General features: G+C 41.3%; 2 protein-coding genes across 4 annotated transcripts in view; both read left to right on the top strand.

The window, feature by feature from the left end:
• iyd (iodotyrosine deiodinase) overlaps positions 1-2,638 on the top strand; it is a 32,290-nt gene extending 29,652 nt beyond the window's left edge. For all 3 annotated transcript variants that reach the window (XM_034143252.1, XM_034143253.1, XM_034143254.1), the window contains 5 exons: positions 8-211; positions 1,038-1,235; positions 1,380-1,539; positions 1,766-1,922; positions 2,088-2,638. In XM_034143252.1, coding sequence (XP_033999143.1) covers positions 8-211; positions 1,038-1,235; positions 1,380-1,539; positions 1,766-1,922; positions 2,088-2,270 — 902 coding nt within the window. In that variant the 3' untranslated portion in view covers positions 2,271-2,638. The remainder of the gene's footprint in view (positions 1-7; positions 212-1,037; positions 1,236-1,379; positions 1,540-1,765; positions 1,923-2,087) is intronic.
• A 1,213-nt stretch (positions 2,639-3,851) lies between these two features.
• On the top strand, positions 3,852-18,138 carry sec63 (SEC63 homolog, protein translocation regulator). The gene is made up of 20 exons (XM_034143245.1): positions 3,852-4,121; positions 5,067-5,166; positions 6,556-6,670; positions 6,898-7,010; positions 7,127-7,188; positions 7,655-7,713; positions 7,836-7,886; positions 7,988-8,096; positions 8,319-8,413; positions 8,529-8,661; positions 9,302-9,394; positions 9,496-9,641; positions 9,726-9,873; positions 10,064-10,146; positions 10,294-10,365; positions 11,353-11,505; positions 11,595-11,912; positions 13,140-13,340; positions 14,615-14,719; positions 15,643-18,138. The coding sequence occupies exons 1-20, from the start codon at positions 3,998-4,000 to the stop codon at positions 15,778-15,780; spliced, it is 2,418 nt and encodes an 805-aa protein (XP_033999136.1). The 5' UTR covers positions 3,852-3,997; the 3' UTR covers positions 15,781-18,138.
• The last annotated feature ends 1,378 nt before the right edge of the window (positions 18,139-19,516 follow it).

Genomic DNA, 19,516 nt, shown 5'->3' with positions numbered 1-19,516 from the left:
TCTAAAGCAGTCATGGCTCTGCTGTCAGTCCTCACGCCTGTCCTGGCCGTGGTCCTGTGCCTGGTGATAGGCTTCATGCTGGTGAGGTCACGGGAGACAGAGACCACCTCGACCGCCCCTGGAAAAACTGAAGGGGCAAAAAAAGCAGACTTCAGACCGTGGGTGGACCAGGACTTGCAGGACGATACAGAAATCACAGCAAAAGAGGAAGGTAAGAGCTAATCAGAAACTTCTTTCCCACTTTCTAAAACTTTTTTAAGGGAAACAAAGTATATGTAGCCTAGGTAAGAACCCCCATCTCAACACAAGACATATTTCACATAATGTAAAAACCCCTTATCAATAAGTGAATGTCTTTGGTTTTGGACATAATCATTCACAGTTGGGTTAATCAGTAATAGTAAAGGGCCTGCAGCCTAGGGACATAAAAATGTAAGGAAAGGTCATCTTTATTGTCCCCAGAGGGCAACAAGCTACCACAAAGGTAGAACAAGTACAAGGTAGTTACTACTAGCTCCTCCTGTACCAGCTGCACATGTAAATGATGAACACATTTTCTGATGTGGGCCATTCTAAGTGCTTTTACATTTTTGTTAATTTAATTATTTTTGATAATGTATTTCTTTAGTAAACGTTATGCTTAAATGCAACATATTTCTAAAGATGTTTTTGATCAATCCTAATGAAAGTGTCCTCTGCATTAGGCAAAATGAACTGAAACTGACTCTTGTAGTCAAGCATGTAATTGTGAGGTACTTAAAGGTATCAGTGCACTTGACCCAACTTTGGCTAAAACAGAGAGAAACGTGTTACCTGATATGGGCAACGTGCTAGTCTGTTACATACAGTTTCATCAGCATATTATATGTGCGTGATAACATAATGTCATCTGGGTTTTAAATCTAATCATTTTGTTTTGCATCATTGAATATAACTTTACATTATGGTCCAAGAACAAGCTGTTTTGCTATAACAATTTAGCATTTTGTATATAGGCTAGTGCTCACTGGTCCTGCTTTTGTCTGTCATCCTGTTAGAGGATGGCGATTGGGCGGACAGCCACGAGGAGGAAGACCTTCTACATGTAACCTACTCACCACCACGTTACCCCGAGGAGACGATGCTGCAGAGATCCAAGGATCTGTACACTCTGATGAACCAGCGGAGGTCTGTCCGATTCATCAGCCCTGAGCCAGTCCCACGAGAAGTCATCGATAATGTCATCCATACTGCAGGCATGTGAAGACAAATGGACCACTTTTCATATGCTCTAAACCAAAATACAAAAAACGTAAACATTGATCTAGTGGGAGATGTGGCTATTTAATGTTTTGGTCTTGTAATTGTTTCCTATCTACTTGCCTCCTCTCTCTGGACAGGTACGGCCCCTAGTGGAGCGCACACAGAGCCCTGGACGTTTGTCGTGGTGTCAGACCCCGACACAAAGCACCAGATCAGACAGATAGTAGAAGAAGAGGAGGAGGTCAACTACCGTCAGAGGATGGGGGACAAGTGGGTCAATGATTTGGCCAAATTAAAGTGAGCACCCACACCACCCTCCCTCATTAATATTTGCTTATTTGTTCTAGAAAAAGTCAATTTAACTGCACGTACAGTGATTCATCCCTATCCCCTTATCCCAAATGTCAGCCTGACTTACACTATGTCTATCTTTCATTATGGACCAATGTACTGTTAAGTCTTCCTACAACTTCCAATCTCTCACATGTCTAACCCATTTGTCAAAACGTCCTTCCTCTTGCAGGACAAACTGGATTAAGGATTACCTGGATGTGGCTCCATATCTAGTCCTTGTATTCAAACAGACCTATGGGATTCTACCAAATGACAAGAAAAGGACACATTACTACAATGAAATCAGTGTCTCCATTTCCTGTGGAATCCTGTTAGCTGCCTTACAGGTAAAGAATAACACCGCCCATTGAAATATACATCAGCCGATAACTGTTTTATTGCTCATGAATGCCATTTAAACAAGGGTATGCATGCGCTTTAGGATAAACTGCTACGTGACATGTATGGTAACGTGGCTGAATGTCTGCTATCTCTGTCCATTTGCTAATCAGAACGTGGGTCTCGTCACCGTCACATCGACGCCTCTAAACTGCGGCCCCCAGCTCAGGATCCTCCTCAAACGGCCGGCCAATGAGAAGCTGTTGATGTTACTTCCTGTAGGTTATCCTGCGTCTGACGCCACAGTGCCTGACTTGAAACGCAAGCCTCTGGATGATATTATGGTGTACATATAACAGAATCAGTCTGTAAAGAAAATACCCATTTGTTTATCATCATCTTTGACCCATCTGAAAAATCATCAAAAACATATACCTAATGTAATTAGAAATGTTTTAATTGATCAGTCTAAAACTAAAGCTTAACAATAAACATACAGTATATATGGAAGGAACAGAAAAAAGTGTCCTTGCAACCATGCGTTGTGTGTAAGTCATCAGATACACAAAGCAACATCGGATGACAATCTTTTCATACACTTTAATATAAACCCTTGATTGACAAGTGTAGTTTAATATGCTATTACTTTTATTTTGAATAAAGATAACCCTACTGTTTATATCCTTTTTGTATGTTTATGTCCAGCCAATCCTGTTGAGTTAAAATAAAAATAATAAACATTCCACAAAGTTAGTTTTCCTTTCTTTTGTTTGATCATTATGACATATTTTACAATATTTGTTTACTCTTAATCTAAATCTATAAACACACTATTATGGTTTACAGAAAAAGATAAATCAATCCTGTACATTATTATATGGGATAACATTTTACTGTGATTTAATGGCCACTGGTACAAATGTTAAATCAGTCAAACAAACGAACCTCGCTCTTACCAACAAACGATATCCAGCTGCTTTCCAGCGCTGCTGCCAAAATAATACACAATCTGTGTTCAGTTGTTTGCTCTGGGATTGCTTGTGTAAACTGTTTTTTTGCCACTACAATTAATCTGACTATACTGTTGACAAATGCAATGTCCATAAGAAATACATGAATAGTTTGAGATTGTTTATCTTATTATTATTTATTTTTTTATAGTCACATACATTTTTATAACAAAATAATGTATACATTTGCAGACGGTTGGAACACATCTGGGGGACCTCTCAAACTGAGTTTGTACCTCTACATGAAAAAGAAAATGGAGCATGTGCAAGAGTTGCAGAGCCTGACCATGTAATCGTTTATGAAGTAACCGGGTACATTTTGTTTTTTTAAACATCAAACTCATCGAAAAGAAGTACTCAGATCTTTTACTTGATTAAGAACCAGGGTGTAGGAACACTCTGTTACAAGTAAAAGTCCTGAAATCTAAATGTTTCTCAAGTAAAAGTAAGTAGCTACTCATTATGCAGATTGGCCCATTTTAGAATCATATATTATATGTTTTTGGTTATGAAGTGAAACTTATACTAATTGTTAATTTAATCCAGGTATATCTAAAGTGTTGCTCCTATTGTTTATCATCTATCTCTACTGTAGCCTATATTTGCAAATTAACTAAATGTATTAAATAAATGTAGTGGACTAAAAGTACAATATTTACCTCTGAATTGTAGTGGAGTAGAAGTACAAAAGTAGCATACAATTCAAATACTCACGTAAAGTACAAGTACCTCAAAATTGTACTTAAGTACAGTACTTGAGTAAATGTACTTAGTTACTTTACAACACTGTCTTACTGCTTCAATCGAGTTAAAAAAGCCCCTCACACTCAGCTCCTCTGTTCTTCTTCCGTCGCCACCGCTGGGGGTCAGTAGCGATCAGGAGCAACGCTGGATACCCACGAAGAAGAAGGAAGGCCACATTGCGCAGGCGTACACCACGTACACCGATGATCAGAGCTGTCTCGGCTGAATGCTAGCTGGCTAGCTAACGGTCTGTCAACTCGCACACATTGGGCTAGAAGGGGGAGAATCGCAGCGGTGGAGAAGAAGGGCGACCCAAGCGCCGCTACGAAATGGCCGGGCAACAGTTCCAGTACGATGACAGCGGCAACACGTTTTTCTATTTCCTCACGTCCTTCGTCGGACTTATTGTGATCCCAGCCACATATTACCTCTGGCCCCGGGATCAGAATGCTGGTAAGGCCCGATGTCTGCCTCAGTGCTAACTTAGCTAACTCAATAACCACAGCTAGTGTAAAGTGTCCAGGTAGATTCAGCTCGTCTTGTTTGTGTTAATGCTCACCAGTGTGCAGCCTGTTAATCTGGTTAGCTTCCTACTAAATGCAGCGGCTATACGAGCTAACCATACGTTAGTTTAACTTGTGAATGTAGGCTAGCAGACGTCTCTAAGATGATGTCCACGTCTCTTTTACTGCTCGTAGTTAAGTACAGGTCAGTTAGCTCAGATACCGCACCAGCTTCAAGTATTACAAAGCCATTGGTTATCTATCTGCCTTAACGTCACATTTATAGTCTGTTTAACCATACTCCGATAGTAAATGAAGCTAAACTGGCTGGTTAAGCAACACCTTAAACACCAAAGCCTTGTGTTGAAGGTGCCTTGCCTTTGTGGCTTTATTCACCTTATCCTGATATATCCTTATCGCAGTACAGCTGTTATCTATTTGTAAACAATACACCATATCATATATATAACATGGTTTGGGAAAACATATGCTATCAAACTTTACTCCGCTGGATTAATGGGGATTATTTAATGACAATTTAGATTGGAGTTTAATAGGTTGTAAACAGTTATTTTATTGATATGTTGAATTAAATATCGTATTGCAAGTTAAGTATCCCCAGTCAACATCATTGCATTAACAATATCGGAAAAATACACCCACATTTAAACTTAATTCAAGCTGAAAAAAGGAAACGAATGCATCCCCCTCCTCTAAAAACATATCCACAATGATTATAAATCCCAATGAAAATATCACCCAACTCTCTTTAAATCATTACCATAAAGCACGTGTATTTCCTCCCTAACTAATGTGGCATTATCAGTAATCATTGTGACTGTTTTGATGGTATTAATGTGTCCGTAACCTCTCTCTCTGTCCATCGTTTTTCCAGAACAACTGCGTCTGAAGAGCCTGAGGAAGGTCCATGGAAGGTGTTTGTGGTACCGACTGCGGCTGATGAAGTCGCAGCAGAGCATCGTCCCAACACTGAAGTGAGTCCAAACATCTTGGTTTGTAGTTTTCATGGTGTAAATAGATAAGCTGTGGGTGATTTAAATCCAGAGAGGCCTCTTCTCACTTCAATTAAGCCCAAAATCAGATTTTACTTTAGATATATCACTTGTTTAGGGGGCTGTTAAGTGTTACGCCTTTTCCTAATGCAGCTTCAGTATCATACAGATTCCTCACTGTTGAAATATGATTGGCCTAAACATGCTCAGCAGTGTAATAACAGGCTTGTTTCCTTGATTGGTCTGCTCCCTTTTTCTTTGTACATTTCGCATCCCTCCTGTTGTCTGGGTGTGACTTGCTGTTTGCCTTGAGTAACATCAGCCATCCTTCCTTTACTAAGACTGTTCCAGGCAGCTCTCTGGATCACTTAGTGTGTGTTTCAAGCTGGACACTGTCATGTGACAATGAGGCAAAAGCCACACTGTCCAAAGAATAAATCTTTTGTGTGGAAATGCTTGTATTTGGTCATTTTGGGCACTTTTTTCCCATGTGTAAACCTCTTGGTGACGCGTGCTGTCGGTGTAAACATCGAGTTGCACTGTTTAGCATTTCTCTTAACATGACGCTGTTTTTCTCAGTGCTGTTTATTCCTTCGGCGTGTGTGGGTTAATAGAAGATTGGGTGTTCAAGTGCGGTTCAGCGTCTCACTCTGCCTATCTTCTCTCACTCCTCGCCTCCTCCGTCACTGTGTTTCTGTCTGAGCCTCTCGTCTTTGTTCTGTCTCCTCGGATGTTTGTTTTCATGCATCCGCTTTCCACTCCGGTTCTGTCAATACACCTCCTATATTCTGTTATTACTCTCAAAATTCATGACTTGATTTTTTAGCATGACTCCATTTCTGACTTAATCTGTTGGAAGCATCTTTTTTCATCAGCCATTTATTCTCAAAATGTCACTATCCATTTCCTCTTTGCAACTGTATCAAAACAATGGTGTTTATTATAGGAATCCATCGTATATTTATTTCTGGTTGAGCCAGCCAGACAACTCAGGCTGGTGAGCGGTTGTCATGGCAACAGATGCTGCAGAGCAGGCCATGGGGTTTTGCTATTGTCATGGAAACAAGTTCAACTCCCATGCATAAATACCAAACAACAACAATGTCAGAACCTGCCCTGCCCTTCTGCCTCCATGCATAGACCAAGCTTTCTGTTTTTTATATTCCCAAATGTCCGTCGCTCTAACAGCAGGAAGCTAGTTTGCATTGCAAATTGCATCTGCCCAATATCTCAACTCCAAACAGTTCTAAAAATTAGACGACGCAGTGTGAAGTGGCTTTAAAAAAAGGGACGGGCCTGATGTTGTCTCCTGGGAGCGATTACACTTGTGTGTGACATCTTTTCCTTGCTCTTGTGTGTTTCCATTTTCAGGAAAGCAGCTTTGTTATTTGGCTGGGCTGTGTTCCTGCTGCTAGCATACAAAGTGTCCAAGCTGGACAGAGAGTACCAGGAGTATAACCCATATGAAGTCCTCAACTTGGACCCGGTAAATACGCACAAAACACAACGTCTCTTGTTTTCTGTGGGTCCTCTGAAGTCCGTTAAGACTCTTTTTATCTTGTGGGACAAAGATAACTTTCCTAAGATGAAACACAAGATAAAAATAACCATCTTTCAGGACTTCTGAGAATCCACAGTGTAGTCTTCCTTTGACTTGTATCTGTTTTTACACTTCACTTCAAGGAGCTGCTGTAATTATATTTCTGTCTCCAGGGTGCATCGCTATCAGAAATCAAGAAGCAATACCGTGTGCTATCACTCAAGTTCCATCCTGACAAAGGCGGTGATGAGTCCACATTCATGAGGATTGCCAAAGCCTATGCTGCGTAAGTGTCTCGATTTTGTAAGCCAGACAGCATCTACATAATCAATAAACAGATGAATGAATAATGAAAGCCCAGAAGTGTAAGGTGATTGATTCCTTTTACTCTTCATTCCACAGTCTGACAAACGAACAGTCACGACAGAACTGGGAAACATACGGTAACCCGGATGGGCCGGGAGGTGAGTGAAACTACCTTTTTTTTATTTTCACACATCTGCATTTTAAAGTGTTGCCACACCTTTTTGATCAATGCTGGCGAGTGACTCGCTTAGTCGTGAATGTGACAAACAATGGGACAAACAATGGAAGATTCATCGATACATGAACGCCTGTTAATTCCAGGGAGAAATACCATGAAAATATGTCTGTCTTATACACTGACTTCTACTGTGGGCGTTTTATAATGCATGTTCACTCACTGGCCTCCAAAAATAACATGTGTTCATGTTGTTCAATGGCATCTAAAATGGATTATAAGGTTTCGAATGTAGTAATTGAAATTGAATAGTAATTTTTCACAACGTAAATATAGGAAATAATCATTTTGTGCTATTCCAACTTTGTCCATGATGCTGAATTTACCACACGGCACAGCCCTTGATTTTTTACCATTTTGATAAATGTTTCTTATGTCTCCCTTTCTAGCCACCAGTTTTGGTATTGCCCTGCCCGCCTGGATTGTTGACCAGAAGAACTCAATGCTGGTATATATTAATGTCAAATGGAGTAACAATTTGCAAACCTACCTTTTTATTTGCTTTTAAATGTGTTGTACTATACTAGCAACAATAAAAAGGAGTGTGTTATATCCGGCTTTCTTCTCTAGGTGCTGCTGGTATATGGACTAGCCTTTATGGTCATCCTTCCTGTTGTTGTGGTAAGTCCTCATCGGCATTAGATTGTACAAAAACAGTTGCCTTCTCTTCTTCCTGTTCCCTGACTTTCTAACCTTCTTACCTTTTTCCTTCCATATCTCAGGGCACATGGTGGTACCGCTCCATCAGATACAGCGGAGACCAGATCCTCATCAACACCACGCAGCTCTTCATGCATTTCATGTACAAGACACCCAACATGAACATGAAGCGTGAGTTCCCCTTCTTCTTATAACAAGAACACATTAAAGCAGAAGAACAGGGGTGCATGTGGTTATTATTGTTTGGGGAATGTTTTCAACATGCTAGTTTGAAGCGTTCGGTCCAATGATTAAGTCAAACAAGCTTTACTTCCACCTAACAAAACAGAAATTCTGAAGTTCTTTTGACATGTTTTTTTTAACTTATTATGTTTTTCACTCTCTCCCCTCCAGGGTTAGCCATGGTGTTGACCGCAGCGTTTGAGTTTGACCCCCGCAGTAACAAAGACGCCACCATACGACCAACAGACAACATCGAAGTTCCACAGGTACTAAAAAAACACTACTTGAGTCTGCCTGTGTGAGAATGACTATTTAGAATCTGTGTGTAAAGAATTCAAAAGAAAACTCTTATAAACAACCTCTCCTGCGTGTTTTTTTTAGTTGATCCGTGAGTTGGGAAACATCAACGTGAAGAAGAAGGAGCCTCCATTCTGCTATCCTTACAGTTTGAAGGCCAGGGTCTTAGTGCTGGCTCACCTGGCACGCATGGACGTCTCAGAGGAGCTGGATGAAGGTAGGACACCAGAAAGAAAACTTGTAGAAAATTGCTAAATGTTATTATTTACATGTTATGTTGTAAAAGCTACTCTTAGCCTGCTGATAAATTAAATAAAGTGTATTCAAAGATTTGTAAAAACAGGCGTGCCACACTGTTGTATTTCACATGGTTGTATAAGAACACAATGAGTTAGCATATATAGCTCACATCTCCAAAATAAGTAGTCAGTAACTTGTTCTTTAGAGCTTAGAAAATGGGAAGTTAAACAGCGAGACGGCAAGTCACGGGATTGCAACATAAATACACAACCATACCCTGTGTGTATGCTTCCACTCTTACACAGAGATAAGGTTAGATACTCAACTAGGATAAGCTGTTTAGAGTAGTTCTCTGTTTGTGAACAGTACGAATCTTGGCAAGCTGTGATGTTTTGGAGACATCTGAGTTAGATCTGCATGAGTTAATAAACTGCGTAACATGTGAACACGCATCCGAGACTCTATTGCATGGTATCCGGACAGTGGAGAGGTTTTAATGACATTTTGAAGGACGATATTCAACCATTATCTGCATATTTATTTCCAAGTAATAAGATACAAATATAAGGAAGGCCGGGAACATGTTATTTAGAACATTGTGTGTGTTCCGATTCCAGATCAGAGGTTTGTGGTGAGGAAGAGTCCCGCTCTTCTCCAGGAGATGATCAACGTGGGCTGTCAGCTTACCATGATGGCCAACAGCAGAGGAGGTACGCACACACACACACACACACACACACACACACACACACACACACACAGCGCCTCTCTCACAGGTCTCCACCAACATCATTGTGCCCGTTGCTTCCAGGTTTCCATGCTCCTCGACTGGTTACCATAGAGAACTGTATGAAGCTGACCCAGATGATAGTGCAGGGTCTGCAGGAGTCAAAGTCACCGCTGCTGCAGCTGCCCCACTTTGAGGAGGAGCACCTCCGCTACTGCGTCTCTAAGAAGGTAACTGCCCGGTGTCTGTACATGCACGCAACAAGTAAAAACATGCAGAAAGGTGTTATTCATCATTTCCCCTCTCCTCTCCAGTATAAAGTCCGGAGCCTCCAGGACCTGGTGAGCTTAAAGGACTCCGACAGACGCAACATGCTGCGCTTCCTCGGGGAGGAGAAGTACGATGAGGTCTTTGCTGTGTTGGGCAGCTTCCCTCACATCACCATGGACACCAAACTGCAGGGTCAGTCCTGATATACACACATCTTAACACACATCGTTTGTCCACCAGCTGACCTGTGACACGTCTGCACCACAAAATGCAGTAGCTCCATCTTAGTCTTTGTCCCTTTTTAGATGTATCTACCTTACTTAAGCATGATTGTTGTCATGGTCAGGTCGTCTAGTTGAATGTTATATTTGTTTCTTTGCAGTCCTTGATGACGAAGACAGCAATAACATCACAGCAGGCTCCATCGTCACAGTCACTGTCACCTTAACCAGAAAACGGATGTCGGTAAGGATTGATTTTCCAAAATAAGGGGGGAATCAAATGGATTCCTAATTATGCCGGTTTGGAAATTCACTTCCACTGACGACCAGTAGAGTGTGCTGTTGTCTGTATCGTTGTTAAAAAAGCTAAATGTGTGTTCTGTTTTTGTAGGAGGTGTTTGAAAAGGAGCAGGACTCATCAACACCCTGTCTAACAGAGGAGGCTGCCACTACAGAGGAAGCGGTAAGACACACACACACACACACACTTATACAATATATTAACTCTATGTGGGTCAGATTTAGGCCCAGGCTCCACGGGAACGCATACGGCAAAACGCATAGGATTAACGCAAACGCAATCGCCAAAAAGCTTCCGTCCACACGCAATATACACCGGATAGTGGCTTGCCACACGAGACGGCTCCGTTTAGATCCAACCGCTGGAAAAGCTGCAGTACATATGCCGAGCCTGTACGTGGCGCTGTAACTTCCTCCACAAAAGCAGCAACTTCCTCCACAAAAGCAGCGAAGAAGAATGGTTGTCATGGCTGCACTTCTGTTTATTCTCCGCGGTGGGGGCCGAGGGAACCGGGCAGAGTTTTTCGCCGGTCAACGTGTGTTAAAGTTTAAATCTTCATGCTTCCTCATGCAGCAGCTGATCCAGTAAGTAAACCCGACAGTAAAAATAAACATATTTATAACTAGATGAGGTAGTTTGAGAGGTAATTAAAATAGCTAAGGGTGGTGATCTGACTTGAAGTGTGTGTTTTGCTCCCGCTGCATCACAGCGGGAGGAGCTGCGTGTCTCCGTCCTGTCAGATTAGACTTCACTCGCGTTTATGGCCATATCGAGATAAAGATAAATAATCTGAATTCAGTGTGCAGTGTACTTTTGCGGGGGTGAGCAGCAGAGGCGGGGAGAGGCGGGGCTATTGCGTCGTCATTATCAGAAACGGATGACCGTATAGGCTACCACACGGCCCCGTTGGACCCCCCAGAGCGCTCCGTTCCCAGATCTATCCACCTTTGGACCCGTTGTCGTTTGCAGGGTCCGTTTCTACCGTTCCGTTACGGCGTCGTGTAGCTTACAGGGCTATACGCAAGAGAAATATGCGGATTCAACCCGTTTTCGTTCCCGTGGAGCCTAGGCCTTAGCCATGATTAAAAGCTCTAGTTCAAGAAATAATGTGCTGTTTACCTAACTTTAATTTGTCTTTGTGTCGTACAGGGAGACGCGAGTAAAACCAAAACAAAAGTGTGGCAGAACAAGAGTAAAGGGGCTAAGAAGACAGCCAAGTCCAAGAAGAAAAAATTAACCAAGAAGAAGGCCACTCCAGCGCCTGCCAAAACCAAGCAGGCCAACGGGACCGTGGCAGGAAATGTATGTATCCAATCACAGCTGCTCGTTGATCATCACTCACATCCCTTACATCATACATTATTTTTGTGTTTTTGCCAATGATGTCACAGGAGGTGGTCACAGCAGCAACAGCAGCAACAGCAGCAACAGCAGCAACAGCAGCAACAGCAGCAACAGCAGCAACCGCAGCAACCGCAGCAACCGCAGCAACAGCAGCAACAGCAGCAACAGCAGCAACAGCAGCAGCAGCAGCAACAACAGTAACGACAACAACGACGGTGGTTAAGGAGGAAGAGGACGAGGTCTCAGACAAGGGCAGCGAATCAGAAGAGGGCGAAGCCAACAAGGACTCTCCCAGCGAGAGGGACGAAGACAGCGACAAGCAGAGCGACACGGAGGTGGACGAGATGGCTGGAGACGATGAAGAGGTCAGAACACTTTAAATGAGGACTAATGGCAGTGTCAGGCTTGAGCAATATCTCATTTTATTGTCATTTATTACATGGCTTAGTTGAATACTCGATTCTGATTGGTCAATTCAGAACACGTGACACGTTGTTAATCCAGAACAGACAGACCGCTGTCAAGGACTTATTGACCGTTGTTAAGGACGCTCACATCTGCACAAACAAGTCCGTTCGATTTAACTGTGTATACAGTTTGGCCGAAAAGCAAACTGCATGCAGTTTGCTTTTCTAACTGACAAGACAAGAGCGACAAGAAAACAGCAGAGAAGTAACGGGCAGAAACCCTCCTTTTTACGCAGCGGTCCAGACATAGACATCAAACGGCGACACATATTCAGTGTGCAGTTCCTTTGGCATTAGGGCAGGGATATCTAGATACTTTCCAAGGTTTGACATAATGAATTGTGCTACTTTTAAAGCAAGCAACGATGGTTTCAAATCTGTAATCAAAAAGCTCCGCCTTCCTGCCGTTGCTACGTTTTTCAAACGGTAACAACGGACTATTTTCCTTAGCGGATGCATGTCAATTTAAATCAATACATACAACTATTTTTTTAAATCAATAAAATCATTTTCTAAATCCATAAAAGCATTTCAATTAATATTGGGAGTCATATCATTACTTTGTTGAGAATGTGGCCATGTAATAAGCGGGATAATGTGCAGCGACTTGGTCATTATGGGGAAAAGAACACCGACAGGCAGATCAGGAGCCCAACGCGAAGCGGAGGGATCTAGATGACCGCGTCACTGCACATTATCCCTTACGTGTTTCAGTCTAGGGCTGCACGATTTGTAAAAAATTACATTGCAGAGATATTGCAAGTGCAGTATGATTCGGGACATTAGACGGAATGACCAACCTTATTCCCATTATCATTGAAAAATACATTAAAATAATAACGGTGTGAATATTAAAAACATTTTATTTAGGAGGATCTGTTACTTTGCCATAACTAAATATCGCGCTTACTGTTATTTCTGATAACTCCATATTGAGATTTCCATAAAATGGTGATTCATTTTGAAGCCTTTTTAACTAACACATTCCACACCTTGAAGCACGAAAAACCCTCACTCTGTGTACCACATTGTCCTGATTTAACATCATCAATGAATGCAGAGGCTTGTACCTGTACCCAGCCTAACCCTCCACTCTCCCCCCCCCCCCCCCCCCTCCCTCCTCAGGAGTGGGAGGCGTTGCAGCAGAGCATCCAGCGGCGGGAGCGGGCCCTGCTGGAGACCAAGTCAAAGGTGACGCACCCCGTCTACAGCATCTGCTTCGCCGAGGAGAAGCACGAGTGGTGGTGGCTGTACATCGCAGACCGCCGGGACCAGACCCTCGTCTCCATGCCCTACCACGTCTGCACGCTAAAAGACACAGAGGAGGTGAGCGTGTGTTTTCTTATGGAACAATGGCCAAATAAATGTATGAGTTTAGATAAATGCTTCTACTTTATTGTAAAGATTATTTTTGATTTATGTTTTAGTTTAAAAATGGCATTCATTTAGTGGAGTCCATTACAACCCAAGGTGACATTTTCAAATGACTTTCCCAACAAATTGACCTTAAACAAAATATATGAAATGATAAATGTAACATGTAAGAAACTGAAACGAGCAATAGATTAGCATTTTTTTTAATGAACCAATAATTGATTATCTATAATGACAGTTTCTTCCATTATTATATTTACTATTCTAAAGTGAGGTGTATGTTTGCATCATATTTAAATACCCTCAAGGCTGTGTTGCAGCTTATGTTATAAGTCTGGAGTACAAAGGTCTTAATAAGTGGAAGTGTGTGTTTCTTCACGTTTCTGTGCACCGTAGCCCCTCACAAATCCTGTTGCTAGGCAACCCGTTACACTTCTGTCATTATATCCATAGAGGGTTAGTTGCTTATATGTGTGTGTGTGTGGTTATTTTGCACCTCTGAACCTGGTGTTATCCAGGAGTGACAGCGAGGTTTAATGAGGCCCACGTAAAGTCTGAAGGAATGTAACGGCCAGAGGTGACCCGCCCATGCTTAACACTTCACCATCAATTACTCCGTCACTTTAACAGTTCCGTCTGTTGTTTGTGTTGTGAGGCCGCTAAAACGCTGCGTGATTTGACGGACATGTTTTTAAAAAAGGGGACGGGAGATTTTCCTTCATCAAAGAGTAAATTGCCGCTGTGTTCACGTCTCATTCTCCGCTGAATAATAATGAGCCTCACCGTGCTGATAATTATACGTTTGCCATATGTAATTGCTCAGCAGGGGGGTAATCACTACCTGGGGTAATGCTAATATTTACCGGGGGACCCTTTCAGCATGTTGTGTCAATATAGCCCAGGATCACACATCAAGGGTCTTTAAAATATTTACAGCATATGACATCCTCCATCGTTAAAATGATTCATTTGTGGTAACCTACCTTTTATCAGATTGTCTTTTTTTAATTTAAAAAGGCCAACCTTTTTAAATCCTGAAACAGTCACTTTATTTTATTATGTGGCGGTTATTTTATTTTGATATATACAGGAACATTGTAGAATTGCCACATGCTGCTCTGTAAAACAATGCTAAATGCATCATATGCAGTTATATGACTGATCCTGTGATTGGATTTGACAGATGTGTTTTGTGTGTGTGTGTGTGTGTGTGTGTTGTTCCTCAGGTGGAGCTGAAGTTTCCAGCACCCTCCAAAACAGGCAACTACCAATACTCTGTGATACTTCGCTCTGATTCCTACCTGGGACTGGACCAGATCAAACCACTCAAGGTGACAGAACAGCTTTGTGTGTGTGTGTGTGTGTGTGTATGCGTGTATGTGTGTGTGATTGTTTGGAGGATCCCTGCCACTGCCCAAATCTGTTTGCCTGCTAAATCTGCTGAAACAATAGACCCATCGGCCACAGCCAAAACGTACCAATGGAGTGAATTACTGCCAAGCTGGTGGAAACAAGGTGGCTCTTACAAGCCAAACAGAGCATGCATTGTGCTTTCATTTATGTATCTATTCTAACGCTTGATAAGATTAGAGTTTCAGAATTAATTAAAAAAATACTGTATGCAATTTGTTAGGTGACTTTGTAGTTTACAATGAAAAAATACATTGCAGTTTTATTTCTTACAGTTAAATAAAAAATTATTTCAAACTATTGGTACACTCACCTGTGCAGGTTTAAGATCTGAAGTCTGGCATTACTTTACGTTGTGGTTTTATTCCTTACTAAACGACGGCTTTCACAACCAAGATGGTCTAAAAAGTGTTTCTACCCGGAGTTCATTGCGTTGCAGACCATGAATGCTCATAATCTGTTATTTCTTGACACCAGACACCATCAATATACACATAAGAGGTAATAGTGCTGAACAATTTGCTGTTCGATACCAACATTTGATTTCCCCACTTGAGTCCTTGTGGTGCTAATAATGATTTGAAATAAAGGAGTTCCCCGTTTTTCATATTTACAGCTTGGTAAGTTTGTAAAAAGCCAGTGTTAAGACGGACTACCAGGCATCAATGTAGCTTATTGTCACTCAAGGTGTTATAGCACCCTAAAATGTGGAAAAAGAATACTGCTCTATCATGGTTGATTGGTCATTTTGCAGAGGCACACCTAATCTCCAAACGTAGGAGATATAATCTGTGTTTTGAGGTGAAATGTAGGTATTCTAACGGGTATTCTTGTATTCCCCCAGCTGGAGGTCCACGAGGCCAAGGCCATGCTGGACAACCACCCGCAGTGGGACATCCCCGACACAGAGGAGGAGGACGAGGAGCAGGAGGACAGCGACGGCATCGAGGAGAGTGAAGACGACGACGAGGACAACGACTGAATGTGGATACACGCACACACAGCCCCCCCAAACCCCACCACCACCCGACCCCCTCCCCATGGACTGACCACCCCAACCCACTCCCGACGCCACAGCAGCACTCAAGAGCAGCGAAAGCAGAGAAAGCAGAAGCTGTGCCCGCCACAAACACACACTGAACACACACTGGGGACAGTTTATACACACAGAGCCCTTCTTCTTCTTCTTCTTCCCCTCCATTTTATCTTTACATAGACTGTGACCCCGCCCCTCCATTTTCCCCCTTTTTCTACTGAGACTTGTTCGTTCAGTTTCCGTTGCTAACGGAAGAGAATTCTGTGAATACTTGCCCAGGCCCTGATGTGTGTGTGTGTTTGTGTGTGCATGTGAGAGTGCGAGTGGATGATGTGTGTTTGTAACCTTGTATGTGTTTGTACAGGTATGGAAGATTGACACACTGTGGACTGGAGGACCTATTATCTGGGCTCTTTTCTCCAAGGGGGGAGAGGGGGATGTATAACAGCTAATTCAGTTTTGCAAAATTAACAAAAACACATGACCTCCGAATGGAAATCATGGCATCGCTCTTTTTCCTAATTTTAAAAAATCACTCGGCACCAATGGTTTCCACACCAATGATACTTTCTACTGTACACTTAAAAACTGCAGTGTGAGCTTTAGATTGCTTCGGAACACATCCGAGGCAAACATTGGGACGTTTCTGCTCCTTTCAGCGCATGGGGGCACAGTAATGTCTTGTCAGGTTTAGTTTTTTTCATTTCGTTTTCTTTGTCACACCAGCCAGTCACTTATATGTACTTGTACTCACTGTATGTTTAAGGAGACGTCCACAGTTGGACACTGATCTACAGTCGGTTCCGTTAATGATGCCTGTTCTGCCCCTGTAATCCAGGTCAAACTGTGTTGGTTGAAAATAGGTGGATCTTGAAATGAATTGACCTCAAGTATACTGGGGGAAAATGGCAAAACTAGCAGTGTTAACATTTCTTTGAATTATTGAGTACTCTTCTCGTCCATATACTACATACAAATGTGAGTTTTCAGTCTTTCTAAGGGGCTCAGATACTGATATATATATATATATATAGATATAAATACTTGTGGCTTTTCGGAGAAGTTCCTTTCTCTTCATCCTTTTATTTTTTCCTCTTTACAATTGTAGCACATTCCAGTGTATACTCATTGTCCAAAATGGCCTTATGAATACAACTGAAATACCACAACATAGTAGTCCTTGGGTGCTATGCACCATTGGTTCTTGGGAGAGCAGAAAAAAAAGTTTGTTTTGTAACAGTGTTTTTCTTTTGTTTCCGTATAGAGATAGCCTCTTCATAGAAACCTATAGCTCCTCAGTCTTGGAATACATATCACTGAGTAAAGTTGTGTCTGCTGAAAGAGGATTAGCAATCGTACGTAACCCGCTTTGTGTTAAAGGGATTGGAGTATGGGGTCCCTGACACGCACAGCACTCATGATCTGAAAAGTGTCTCGAGCTAAAACCTGTTGAAAGTAATTTTTTGTGTAAGACAGATGATCTTCTGTGCAGCACCTTTTCCTTTTAGTCATTAAAGCTCAACAATGTCTGTTTTTTTAATTACCGCCATTTTTTTCAAATGATAAGTGTTTTTTCCCCACAACATTGTAAAGGCATTTTGTTTTTGATTTTCCGTCTGGGGGAGTACAGAGCAGTTCTGGCTAACCAAGAGACCCTTTTTTCATTTAAAAGTTCACTTAAGCTTTAGTGACAACAAATATAAAACATTGTCTCGTTTCGTTCCAATCTAACTTTGGTTTTTACATCTGTTAGACTCATGAGTGCAAAAAAGAAAAATCAGAGCTTCCTTGTGTGGCTCTGTGGGCTCTCACTGTATGTCGACGACTTGACAGTGTTTAAAAGAAATTTATAATCTTTCACCATAAATATCCACTTTTTTTTTTATTGTATAGTGTGTCATGTTCGAGTGGGAGAGTTAAAGATATGACTATTTGTGGGCACGCTCTCCCAACACCACATACACAACCTCACGTGCGCACTATCCCCTCCCATAATTGCGTTCAAAACAGGTTTATGCTAACAGGCAAAATTGTACTCTTGAGTATTTATCGCGGTGCAATAGAATGTAGCATCAGTGATTTACGCTGTGTGGGAAAAAAAATCTGCAGTGAGGTTAAATACGACACCATCTCTCCCATGACGGAAGATGTTCAGGCGACTGGCCGGCAGGCCGCCTCAGTTTGGACAAATTACCCAATGACTATCTATCTGCCACTTTTGTTTACAAAGGAACTGTCATTGTAAATGGAAAAGTATATTATTTGTATTTAAAATCATTTCAAATAAAAAACTTTTAAATGAGATTGTGTCAATATTTTCCCTATCTTGTTTTGGAAATGTATTTCATGTCACCTGTTGGGCAACCTAATCCACAATATTAACTAAAGTGGGTACTGCTATGTCGTGGCCCTGTCATGTAGAGGTACCCTGACAAACTCTATTCTTAGCATATCATTATTTTTCAACAGGGAATTCCCTGTCTGAAAGTTTGATTTCACCATCATAATTAGGCTAATTTTCCTCTTGGATACCTAATGCCGTTCCAAAGGAAGCTTAATCTATGCAAAGTGCTATGCTAATTGATTAAAACAGGTCAGTTAGCATATCTGTAACATCCAGCTATACCATAACAAGGGGTTCAATTGCTTGTACGCTCATATATTGGAGTTTCCAAGTCATTTTGTTTTGCATTTATGCGTGGGTGGTGCGCTTGAGTGAATCAGATTGGATGAGAAATGGCAGAAGGCACCGGTCCAGGGGGCAGAAGCAAGGGTAAGAGGTTTCTATGTATGATATACATTTAATCATGGTGTTGTTGCTGTAGATTATTTTACAAACTGCAGGCTGCATAACATAACTTTAAAACACACATTTTTCTGTAGATATAATTATTGGTGTATCAGTCTGTTCATCCCTTTAATGTAGCAGCTTGTAAAGATGGAACTTATCTTAATAACTAATATAAATGGTTTCTTTACTTACTTTTGATTATATTATATTATTCTAAATTCGGAAGTTTTAGATAATATGGTGCAGTGATAAGTACAATATAGTAAGATAAGAAGGCTCAAATACTTGAAAATCTCAAATAGTAGTGCAAAGTTAAAGTTTACTTAAACACTTCAGTACTTAGTTAATTAGTTAATGTAGCCTACTTAACATAACAGAAATTCAATTTAAACATTTCATATCAGTTTTTTCAACTTTAGTCATAAATGTGAAAGAAGTAACTCAATACTATAACTATTTACTATAAACGACTTCTATATTTTGTTTACATCACAATAAATGTAATCTTGAAAAGTATAGAACAGTTTTGTATCATCATTTCAATTATTAAGAATGTAGCCTACATACAAAAAAAAAAGCATAAAAATAAACTGTATAAGACCCCACACACAACAAATCCCTGACCATAACTACCTAAATATCTAAATTGTGTGACAATATATAATAGAACATATTTGTTATCTGGGTTTAACTCGACACTTCATATCTGTCAAGGAGGGTTTGGGGTTATCAAAGAGGGCTGAACCTCTCTAGTTGGAGTGCTCCTGTTTTATTTACCGAGCAGTCTCTCCTTCTGTCTGAGCCGGTGCAGCTAATTGAGATGCAGCTTCAAAGCCAGAGAAGGAAATTATCATCACCAACAGCACCTTGAACGGTTTAGTGACACGTCTC

The sequence above is a fragment of the Trematomus bernacchii genome, unplaced genomic scaffold (genome assembly GCF_902827165.1).
Source record: "Trematomus bernacchii unplaced genomic scaffold, fTreBer1.1, whole genome shotgun sequence".
NCBI classification, from domain to species: domain Eukaryota; kingdom Metazoa; phylum Chordata; class Actinopteri; order Perciformes; family Nototheniidae; genus Trematomus; species Trematomus bernacchii.
Note: the sequence above shows the minus strand (reverse complement) of the source record. Positions and strands in the feature narration are given on the sequence as shown.

Excerpts from the sequence above, each read along its gene's own strand:
- sec63 (XM_034143245.1), top strand. The coding sequence starts at position 3,998 with ATGGCCGGGCAACAGTTCCAGTACGATGACAGCGGCAACACGTTTTTC. Across the intron at positions 9,395-9,495 it reads GATGGCCAACAGCAGAGGAG|GTTTCCATGCTCCTCGACTG; the intron begins GTACGCACACAC and ends CGTTGCTTCCAG. Across the intron at positions 11,506-11,594 it reads ACGGGACCGTGGCAGGAAAT|GAGGTGGTCACAGCAGCAAC; the intron begins GTATGTATCCAA and ends ATGATGTCACAG.